General features: G+C 44.9%; 1 protein-coding gene across 4 annotated transcripts in view; it reads right to left on the bottom strand.

The window, feature by feature from the left end:
- TNIP1 (TNFAIP3 interacting protein 1) overlaps positions 1–12104 on the bottom strand; it is a 435211-nt gene that overhangs the window by 41742 nt on the left and 381365 nt on the right. For all 4 annotated transcript variants that reach the window (XM_069654025.1, XM_069654021.1, XM_069654022.1 and 1 more), the window contains one exon: positions 5913–6003. In XM_069654025.1, coding sequence (XP_069510126.1) covers positions 5913–6003 — 91 coding nt within the window. The remainder of the gene's footprint in view (positions 1–5912; positions 6004–12104) is intronic.

Here is a 12104-nt window from a genome sequence, read left to right as displayed (position 1 = left end):
ACAATTTTTAGATGGTTGTCAATTTCTGCACTGTGGTAAGGAAATACATTCTGTCTCTACTTTGGCTGCTTATTGGATAATATGGTGTTTATTTGGGCTTAGACAATCAGTTGCCATGACTCTGATTCATCATGTCCAGCTAAGATGGAAACAGAAGTAGCGGACTGCTTCTTCTCGAACCAGTATGTGGACACAGAAGATAGATAAGAGGCCTCAGTGAAACCTCCACAAGATTTTTCAAGGGAGCATCACCCATGAAAGTGGTTTGTTTTCCTTTGTAGGCTTCACGAAACCCTGAATTATTTAATTAAGGACAGGTTGGTTAGATGCAGGAAGGGCAGAATAAACTAAACTAGGTTGGTTAACATACTGAGGGCTTTGATGGGATCAATTGAGAAGACCAAAAATACAACACAGACAATACGTTTTGAGATTCTAGGCAGGCACAGAAATTAGGCAGAAGGGAGCTGGGAGCAGAGCCAGGAGTAGCAAAGATGAGGGGGAGAGCTGTTAGAAAGAAAAATCTCCTTTTATTTAGATTGGGTATACCATGACCGAGCAGAATGAAATCATTACAACAGTGGAAAGGGGTAAAATGATTAGGGTTTAAAAATGGTAATGTACCAAAGAAGCCTAGAGCTCCAGAGACGAGTACAGCTGCATACCTTGTGTAAATTAATTATCAACCAGATGGCTGCAGATACTTCGAGAAATGGAGATGCATGGCGGGAGGGGAAAGACGGCATCAATTCCCAGCAGAAGGGACATCTGACCAGATTAAAAATGCATCATAAATAAAAGCATTTAAAGACAAGGTTGAGTAGATAAGACTAGCAGGGTCGGAAGTCTTATTGAATGCATTTGTGGAAGAGCGAAGGCGTAGCAGAGTGGAGGCTCAGATGAGTAGAGGATAACGACGTAAACAAAATAAAAATAGAAAACTATCAAAACAAAAGAGGGGGCAGGAGAGGAGAGCGAAGTCTAGTATGCTTCCTCCCTATAGCCAATTACATCACTAGACCACAAGTGACCGAAAAGGCCAAAGCTGGGCAGGAGGACAGACGAGGAAAAGGACCATTTTAGAGATGCTACCTGTGTCAAGGTTGATAAACAGAATGCTGCATGCTCGTCCCCAGCACAAGCACATCCCTATGGTCCCCTGAAAGTGAAGTTGCAGAGGGCATCAACTACAGGTATGCCACATTAGATCCAAGCTCAAGCCCCAAATGGGCAAACTTGTACGGCTGCCACTACAAGTCTGCCCCATACCCATGGAGGTGCAATCTACGGCGCACCAAACATGCAATTGAAAAGCCCCCCCGAGACAGTTAGCAGGAGTGGGTGCAAGTAGCCTAGAAACAGTACATGCTACGTGGCCATATGGGTATTTGAAGAATTTTTCAAAAGATTTTTTCCAATGTTTGGGAAGAACCAGAGCAATGTACTGAGAAGTTAAGGATGGTAAACCAGTGTTATATGAAGGTGATCATGCCAGCCGAGGTACACCAATGTTTGACTCAGTGGTCAGTGGCTGCTTCTGCACTTACAGTGCCAAGCTCAGATAGTCCCAGGATCGTGCCTCATCATGGCAGTGCCACATATGGTAACTGCACTGTTGCTCAAAACAAACATTGGTCAACATCCAGACGTACTAACTCATCTTACTGAATTCAGCCCATGTAACCCTTTCCCAATGCACATTGTTACATGAAGTCTCGGTTGCCATGTTGGACAGATGGGGAGCCCATGATGGCATGTCAACTACATCACCGCTCAGCCATGTCAAGGTTTGTTAAAGGTCCTGTTACCAAACTTCGAAGAGGAGTAGTATGCAGATGCATCTAACCAGAGGCCTAAAGAGGTGGCCTGAAATCAGGGTAAATGATCTGCACATCACACGAGAAAGGGCAGCTCCCAGATGTGTTCTTGGAACAAATGGCAGAACTTGTTACCTTGACATAAGCTTGCACTATAGCAAGCAACAAGCGGCTAACTATTTTCACAAACTATCCCTATGCATTTAGAAGAGTTCACGATTACGAGATGCTCTGGAAAGAAAGGGGATTCTTGACAGCTGCAGGCAAATGAAAAAGGCACACCATCAGTGGAGTAACTTTGCTGAAAATGTTGGGGGGGGGACATGCCATCTGAAGAAAAGGTGCCCCAGCCAAATGAATGGGGACAAAATGGTGTGCCATGAAAGTTAGGGGGGACAAACACCTCTGCCCCCCCCCTAAAATTACGCCCATGCACACCATGTAAATGCCTTCTCGCATCACTAGTGTTACCCAAAGAATTCGAAGTGCCTAGGGCAACAAGCTCCAAGAGAGGACACCAGCCAAGGAAATGCCCTTACAGATAAGGCAGTAAATGGGCTGCTCTTTCCCCTTCTCTCCTGGCATAAAAACAAAGGCTGCAACGTAAAGTGCAGTCCAGTATTCCGCCTTACACCATCAGTGATATTCAAACTCTTATACAGCGCGCCCCATTAACTAACCCCCACCCATAAATACAGACATTCAGTTACTGCAATTCCTTTTTACAGAGCTTCATGCCCCCCGAACATCCTTCGGGACCCTTAGGGGAGCCAGCTCCACAGTTTGAACACTACACAAGATGAAGACAGGAAGCCATTTAGGCGGCAGCTCCAGATACTGAGAAAAACGCATGGAGCAGAGCAGGGTGTTCCTGTCACAGCAATAACGTTTAGTTGATCCCAAAGTGGTTTGTTGTTTTATTTCTCATGCGTGTTCCACAGCGAAGCGCATGTTGCGACGGGGAAATATTTTATACTAACTATGAAAAGAGTGGCATGTCAGGTTTTTCATAAGGGCACAACAGTTACACTGCAAGTGTTTAATCAGCAGCAGAATGTGGGCAAAAGCAGGAAACATTAGAATCAGGGGAAGGCTCTATGCTTGATAACCTTCCTCACTAACAGAACGAACAAAAACTACTATTGGGCCCCCATAGACATCAAAGCCATAACGATTGGATTGTGGTGTACCCAAACATTCCACATTGTCGCCACTTCTTTTAAACATTTATATGACAACTACTAGCACTGCTCAGCTTATCTGGACTCACTTACTGCAACTAAGCAGACAATACCTAAATAATCTACAAAGTGGCAAATAACTCCTCAAGTACCTGACCAGGCACAACAAGAGGACAAACAGACTAAAGCTCAACACCTCCAAAACCTAACTGATGCTTTGCAGTGTGACCCCAGCAAAGACATTCCTAGTCCCTGGCCCATGCCTAGTACCGTGCTCAACAATAAGGAACCTTGGAACAAAGGAAGGCAGCCTCATTCTAGACCCACAAGTCAGAGCAATCGTTAGAAGTGGTTTCTACCAACTCTGCCTGCTATGCTGCATACTACGAGACCTTCTGTTCACCCACAGTACCATGTCCGTTATATGGCTTGCCCTAACAAGAATGGATTACATAAACAACCTTTATCTAGATCTCCCAACCTCATGGGAATGTTAAAGGGTACATAATGCTGAGGTGAAACTACTCATTAGGATGAAGAGGTTCCAACGCACCCCCCTGCACTTCGCATGCTGCACTTGCTCTACATGAAAGAATAATTCACTTCAAAACCCTCTTCATTGCCCACTACAGTTATCATGGAAAGGAACCAGCTTGCTCCACAAGAAAGTTTCAGGACTACACTCCCACCTTGTCTCTCCGATCCAAGATATGCTGCCCTAGTACTTGTCCCCAACTTCAAACGGAAAAGACAAAAAGCATAGTCTCTCGTTGTTTGCTTCCACATTTTTTCAAATCTCTACCCAAACATTGTTGCGTGGAAGCAAACAGCCAGACATTCAGTAAACAACTCCAAATATGGAGAGGGAAAAGGTGCGAAAACATCTCCACCAAATCTGTCCGATCAACCCCACAGAATCTAACCATAGAGATACAAAAGGCATAAAACAGCTGATCCACTAACATTGTATACCTCATCCAATGCAGGAAATGACAAGGAACATATGTAGGGGCAATTTACCAGGTGCTGCGTGAAATGATACACATTCATAAATACACTCTCTTCAACCACAAAACAATCACCAGTGCGTCAACACTCCACACAGGATAAGCTGCACATTTTAGTATCCATCTGTGATGGTTTTAAAAGATAACCTCTTGAACACCACACGCAAAGAAGAACACAGAGCTCAAGTACATAGATTTGCTGAGGCGTGACCAATAATCTAGGTTTTATGAGACACTATGACCAACATTGAGCCCAGGACTAGCAGGACATTGACAACAGAGGTCTTGTGCAACTAGGCTGACACGGTAGGCACCCATTAGAGCATGATGCACACGGAGACCAGTAGACGCGGCACCATTCAAAAAAGGGAAACATTTTGCATTCCCCACATGGAAAGCAAGTGAGGCAGCCATTATGAACCTTGAGGCATACCAAGGTAATATTGGAGGCTGCGTACCAGTCGAACCTTGAGAACATATGTTAGTGTTACATTGTATAAAAGTCAATAAATCTTAGCAGCTGCACTGAAATCACTACATGATCCCGACACTGTAAAGAGGCTGGAAAACCCACTTTAAACTGTGTGCGGAAAATGCTAAATATGCCCCCGGCTTTCCAATGTGCGTTTCCAAATCTTTCACTTTAATAGGTTTAAAAAAGAACATAAGTAATTGCAACAACTTATCGGGGCTCACTTTAAGACTTCCTATGCCCAACTCTGAAAACATATATTCAAATGTTTCATTTGAAAATGGTTTGTTTATTTAAAATGCACCCATCAGCTAGGCATATTCCCCGGTGTTATTCCCATATTCTCAGTTTCCAGCAGGTTTATGATCCTTTCAATCAGGCCGCCTTTTTAGACCTGCACTCCATGCATATTATTCCTTTACCCGGTGGAATTTGAACTGAAAATGCTAGGCTTGTTTTTGCTTTGAGAATTAACTGACTAGTAGGTGTTGCTTTTCAATGATTTCTGTCTGCACCATCTGATAAAAGTCTACGGAACTTTGAAAGCCAATGCATTGTTCCCTCTCCACATAGCAGTTCCAGGTAGTCCAATAAAAAGGTATCAAAACCAGCATTTTTTGGGATATTGGATGAGAGAAAAGGGTAAAATCTGCTTCCAACCCCCTAAACTAGAACAGCAGTACACCGAGTCACAAACGTCTCTGAATGGTGCACAACACAGTCTGGGCCAAAGCTTTCTATACTCCCAGAAACTCTACCCACATTACGCCAATAAGAGCTTGTCAAGATCATACAAATGGCTTCCTCATTGCGCAGCAAATGAATCGGAGGGAGACAGACCTGAAACAGGTCAAAGGACCAGAAGACGTCAACAAACCAGACATCTCACTGAGGAAACAAGAACGGCTACATTCTGAAAACACTTTTCTCTCCTTGCAAGACTTCACTCAAATATTGACTTTGATGGGTAGGAACCTTTATTTTCATTTTAATTTTTACATTTGTATAGCGCAAAAACAGCCTTGGGCATTGAGACGCTGTTACTTGCAGGGAACTTAGTTACAGGGGATGCAGATACAGGTGGTTAATGCATTTGAATGTTATACAATAGTACAGTAGGGTGCATCATATAAACATTTTGCAGGTTATCAAGAGATGCCATGCGGACTACCGATTTGACCTTAGTGTTTAAGTATGCACACTGGACAGCACTGAACTGTCTTCAGCAGCTCATGGTACTCCATGAATAAGGGGAGAGAGAGGACATGCAATAAGCAACCACTTCTGGGTTTGGCATACAACACTAAACATGACATTCTCTCCAGGGACACCTGGCAGGGGATCCAGTGTCGGAGACCTTTAGGTATGTAAATATGGCATTTGTTAGTATTGCCAAACAGTTTTCAGATCACAACAGTAGAACATTTCTTCTTACCAGAATCCTTCGGTGGTCCTCGTGCCATCTCCCCTCCAGGTGTGGGCAGATTCCGGGGAACACGACACGGCACCCACCAGGGGTATTCAGGCTGTGGAGAGGCAGTGATAAAGAAAACAGAGTTTCCGGTTAAGACCAGCTAGCAATCTCTTGAAGCCTGATATAGGGAAGACAAATGTACAAAGCTTTGTTTTAGTCCTCCGTGAACTTTAGGGCAAAATGTTGATGCGAGTAGAGGATGACAAAAGGAGAGAACCCATGTGTTGTGTTGGTAAAATGAACAATCTGCGTCCAATGAGCAGTCCTGCTGCATTTGATAGGCTGATCGGAGCATGCAACAGCATTTTATAAGCTAGGAAAAGTTATCCCCACCACTGTATGAGACAGCGGGCTAGAGAGCACCGAGACAGAAACAATGCTAAAGCGAACAATCTATGCATGCATCAAGGGGTGGGGAGGTAGATATTCAAATCTTTCCACTAAGCAATAGTATAGAGAGTGTCTTGTTATGGTGTGTTATTCATGCAACATTATCTGGTCATTCTAATGTGGCATAATGGCAATGCCCTGCCAGGGCGAGACAGCCTGGTGGGAGCATGTTGTCAGCACGAACTTGGATCAACCACTCCTGCTATGTGCACAGAATAAGGGGACGGGCACGGTCAGTGCAACACAGGGAATGGAAAGAATGTGCGAGTGATCTATGGGCTAGAGATACTCTGCACTGATGCAGCAAGCAAACTGAAGAATGTGGTTAATGTTCTATAGCCCAAGAGGTGCCCTACTGGGGTGTGAAACTATAAGCATTCCGTTAGTGCGCCAATAGCATCGAAAAGGAGAGCTCCGTCATGGTGTTACATTCGAGCCAAGGAGAGAAAGACTAGTACAAGCATGATGTCGGAGTGCTTTAACAGTGCCTGCTAGCAAGCGATATCCCCATTTAATTATTTATTTATTTTGGTGGTTAGTTGAGCGCTATATGCCTTGCAGCCACTCCAGAGTGCTTGTCCACCAGCTCAAAGAGCGGGATGAGGGCACGGTGACCCTTCCAGCCTAGACAGTGCTCCCCCTCTATATATCCTCTCCACGTTTTGCCCCATATTCCACTACGATGGGAAGTTGAGCAACAACTAATTGCTCCATTAGTGGAAGCGATACAGGGACTTTCTCAATGACAGAATAGCGGAGTTTTGGGTCCATACTTTGAGGCCACTGCCAGTCATAGGACAAAATCCACACTAGGCCCGGGAATTCCAAAAGAACTGAAACCACTGGTGCCCCTTGATGGACACCTTTCTAAGTGACAATGCCGGCAATGGAATGCCAGTGGGAAATCATGTTCAACTGAAAGTGGCACTCCCATTATAGGGGGCGGGGGTACCATGAGAGGAATATAGATTGGGGTCGGGGTGGGGGGGAGCGGGGGGGAGTTGCACATGGGGGAACACTCTCTGTAAATAACACTAACCAAACAGGAATGCGCCACTGGCATTTAATCCCAGAACCTGTGCTTATGCATGTGTTGTAGGGAGTTTGTTTAGGAAAAGTTAACCTTCGGTCAAAAAAACAGCCCCAGTTCCAACGATGGTTCCAAGACCATCATCCCAAACAGCTATTGGAGACACACGTGTGCCATGGTTGCCTCTAAAGCCAGGACCAAAGAAACAGTATACAGCTATAATTGAAGAGGTTTGGCAGCTGGATGCCCAGACCTGTGAAATAATGCATGGGCACATAGTTAAACCATAGAGACCTTTACTGGGAAAGACCGTCCCTCAAACTAAGTGGCAATACCCTCTTTGAGCTCACTCAAAATAACCCAGCAGCGACAAATGGGTGGATGGTACATGAAAGCACTGGCTCAAAGATGGACAGCAATGCACGAGGTGAACATATCTGCCCTATAGCTGGTAGCAGAACCCTCAAAATGCCATTCACTCCATTTGGTCACTCAAAGGCATGTCCCTCCAACAGAGGTTGTTGACTGGCGGTCAGATTTATCATCAGTAAACAAAAAAAAAGAAACCTACAGCCGATTCCGACATGGAATCTCCTTCATTAGTTGCACACTAATTCCATATCATGCAGTTACCTTTATTTAGTACAAAAAAGTGTTGCAACGTTTTAGGGTCTGTCCCGTTGTGGAAGACCAATACAGGGAGATGAGGGCGGGAGAGGGCAGTGGGGGGGGCAAATAGACATGGACTAAATTAAGAAGGGCTTGGAGTTCAATTTCCATTTATTAATCAGAGTTTATTTATTCCCTGTTTTGTTGCTTCCCCCACTTTGCTCAAGTCCATTCTTTCTCTTTTTAGAATTCCTTTAGATGTGCCCTATTGCAGTGGGCTGTCTCGGTATGAGAATAATAATTTTGCTTTAACAGTATTTTTGCAGCATGCATCTATTTTGAGGTCTAACGTTTGCATAGTCCACCATTAATTGGGTGGTCGAGAATTACATTTCATTTACTAGTAACTTCGCTGTCGACAGGGGTGGATGAGTAATGGGATCCATGTGGGATGTGCACATGCTACTCACAATGGTGCACCAAGTCAATGCCCTTCACAGAGTTTCTTTTTTGCCTGCATGTACTTATAAAAACATATCTAAAAGATACATCCATGGAAATGTACAAATTGAAGTTATATAATACATTACTCACCGCAATCGTATTTCTGATGCTTGCATCTGCTTAGATTTACTATGCATAGGCCGACATCTAGAGTATTAAATTTTTTGCTTACGAAACTCGAAAAGACGTTGACAGGGTGTGCCAGTAATACTATCCCTAGTGTGACGTCTACTGTATCCATGGACCTTCATGCATCGAGGTCCCTCAGATTGATTTGTTTCCGATATGAAGTAGCATGAAGTGTAGCGCGAGTACAGATGTAATAAAGCACATAAGAGTAGATAGAGTCAGATAACATCTATGCATCTCCTACTCCACAGGGGACGAAGGGTGGGCTCATGTGAATCTAAGCAGATACAAGCATCAAAAATACGATTACGGCGAGTAATGTATCCCTTCTGAGGCTTGTGGATCTGCTTAAATCACATGCTATGCAGAGATTAGCGAGCAGTGTCTGGAGAAGGTGGTGGGTTGTGAGAAGGTACAGCGGCAAATAGATGTTTTTGCACCATTTGTCCCACCTGTGAATCTGCTTTAGAATGTGTGTCAATGCAGTTATACTGAGTAAAAGTATTTATGGAACTCCATGTAGCTGCTTTGCAAATGGCGTCCAGAGGGACATTTGCAATAAAGGCCCTTTGGCCTTGTGAAAGGCAGGGTTTTGTTCGATAGGGAGTAGCAGAGCTGTATGCATTTCACTATCCATCTGGAGATGGCGTACTCTGAAACGAGATCACCTTCCCTGCCAGGTGCTATGGAGATTAGTTGGTCTGTTTTCTTAGTGGCTGTGTCTTGTGTACATAGTAAAGGACCGCCCTCCTTACATCTAGTGTATGGAGGTGTTTCTCAGTAGAGTTTGAAGGGTTTTGAAAGAAAGCAGGTAGTTCAATGGATTGGTTAACATGGAACGTGGATATGAACTTAGGTGAATACCTACGGTGTGCTCTTCGTACCACCTTGTCTTTGTGGATAATAAAGAAGGGTCTTGCACTGAACGCTTGTAGTTCACCGACTCTTCTCATGGAGGCGATGGCCACCAGAAAAGCTGATTTGTATGTTAGGGGTTTAAGGCTGGATTTGTGCATACGCTCAAAAGGAGGACATGTGAGCTTTGTGAGTATCAGATTGAGATCCCACCCTGGAGGTGGATTTTAAATGGGGGTGGGGGCAGGGGGGTAAAGCCATTTTACTCCCTGCATGAATGCCTTAACATGGACTTTCCACCAGGACACCTTGTTTTGAGAAGTGGAGTGCACGGGTAGAGGAACTAGGTGAACTTTCTTGGAGTTGAATACTAGGCCAGAGTCTAGGAAGTGGAGCATGTAATGAAGAATGTGTGATGGGGTATTCAATAGGGTTTACATTTTTTGACTGGCAGCATATTATAAATCTTTTCCATTTGTTAAAGTAACAGTGTCCGATGTTTGGTTTACGTGCCTCTTTTGAAGATTTCCATACAGCTTTGAGGTAGTTTTAAATGTCCAAACTATGACTTCAGGGGCCAAGCTGCCAAGTACATAGATTGAGGATGTGGTTTAACGTTGTCCCCCGTGTAGGGTGAGCATGTGGAAGGGGCACAGGAGATTGATTGGATTGCACATCGCCAGTGTGCGCAGATGCGGAAACCAAGTTGTCTCGCCCACATAGGAGAAACCAAGAATAGAGTTACGTGTTCCTGGTGCATCTTGTGCACTATCCTGATCAGGAGTGGCATTGGTGGTAAAAGCATAAGCCAATTTCCCTGACCAGCACATCCAGAGGGCATACCTCTTGGATCTGGGTTGGGGAAACCTGTATGCAAAGTCTGGGCGCTGTGTGTTTAGGCTTGTGGCGAACAAGTCCAAAGGAGGATAGCCCCAAAGGGAAAATAAATAGTTTAAAATATCTCTGCTCCACATTTTTTGGGCTACCCTGGACAGATTGAGAGGGTGCCTCCCTGCTTTTTTATGTACAACATGGTAGTGGTGCGGTCTATGAGGACTTGTGCTGTTTCACTTGTTAGGTGCAGTTGAAAGGATTGTATGGCTTTGAGCACTGCCAGCAGCTCCAAAAGGTTTGTGTGATTGTGGGATGTGATCTGTGTATACAGGCCATGCGCTGTGCGGTGAAGGTAATGGGTTCCCCATCCGTAGAGTGATGGGTCTGTTTTAACAATCTCTTGCACTGTGCGGTTGTGAAATGGTTTACCCCTTTAACAGATTTTCCTTTGTCCACCAAAGTAGCACTTGAATTAGGGTTAGAGAAACAACCACTAGATGGTCCCACTGACCGCTTGCCTGAGACCACTGTTTCGCTACCCACTCTTGCATTGGGAGCATGCACAACCGTGCGGGAAGAACCAGGTAAATGCATGAAGCCATCATCTCGAGTAAGCACATTGCTTTGCGTACGGTTATTTGGTGACCGGCTAGATATGGAGGTATTTGCAGCAGTATGTTTTTTACTCTTTCGTTTGACGGGAAGTCTAGCCCTGCACCCGTCTTTATGATAGCTCCTAATAACTGTTTGGTTTTGCTTGAAATGAGACTTGATCATTTCTCGTTGATTGAGAATCCCAGTTGGAACAGAAGATTGTCCGTCCATTGGGTATTTTGCTTGCAAATTTGAGGGGACTCCCCTGTTATCAGCCAGGCGTCCAGACAAGGGTATAATGGGGTTAATCTTCTGCATAGGTGCGCCGCCACTACCGCTAATACCTTGGCGAATACCCTTGGAGCGTAGGCCATGCCGAAGGGTAGCACCTTCAATTGGTAGTGTTGATTCGCTATTTTGAAGCGTAGGAATTTTCTGTCCGCTGGGAACATTGAAATATGAAAGTAAGCATCTTACATGTACAAGGTTGCCATGTAGCCCCCCTGTTTTAGTAGTGGGATTACGGCTTGCAGTGTTGTTATGCAAAATGTCTGAGGCTTGACATAAGTGTTCGCATGGCACAGGTCTAGTACAGTGCGCATTGTTAGGTATTTCTTTGGCACAAAGAAGTACACTGAATAGATACCCTTGTTTACCGGTTTTGCCGGGATGATTTCTATGGTGTCCTTTAGCAGCAGTGCTTTGACCTCTTCCAGCAGACTGCGCTGTTCCTCCTGCGTCGTTTGTCTTCGTCTTGGCGGGTGGTTGGGTGAGTGGGTGGTGTTTGTTTGAGTTGTATGCAATAGCCTCCCGCCACAGTGGAAAGTACCCAGTTGTCTGAAGTGATCCCCTCCCAGCCATGAGGAAACTGAGAAATGCAACCTCCTACTGGAAAGGCATGGGAGGGGAGTTGTAGTGGGTGGTCATTTATTTGGTGGAGTGGAGCCTCTGGTGGAGGAGGATCTGCCTCTACTTCTGTACCTTCTGTGCCCCCGTTTGAAAATTTAGTTGGGGGGGCTACCCCTGCGACGAACACCAAGATTCATTTTGTACGCCTTGGTTGTAGTTGGAGGACTGCTGGGAGTATTGTCCTCTAAAACAGTGTGTATTAAACCCGCCTCTCTGCACAAAGGGTTTGTTTGTGAGTTGTCCCAGCAATTTGAGGGTGTCGTACTCCTTAGCACTTTTCAGTGCGCCCTCAACCGCTT

This window comes from Ambystoma mexicanum, chromosome 3q (assembly GCF_040938575.1).
Source record: "Ambystoma mexicanum isolate Mex_15411 chromosome 3q, UKY_AmexF1_1, whole genome shotgun sequence".
In the NCBI taxonomy this organism is placed as follows: Eukaryota; Metazoa; Chordata; class Amphibia; order Caudata; family Ambystomatidae; genus Ambystoma; species Ambystoma mexicanum.
Note: the sequence above shows the minus strand (reverse complement) of the source record. Positions and strands in the feature narration are given on the sequence as shown.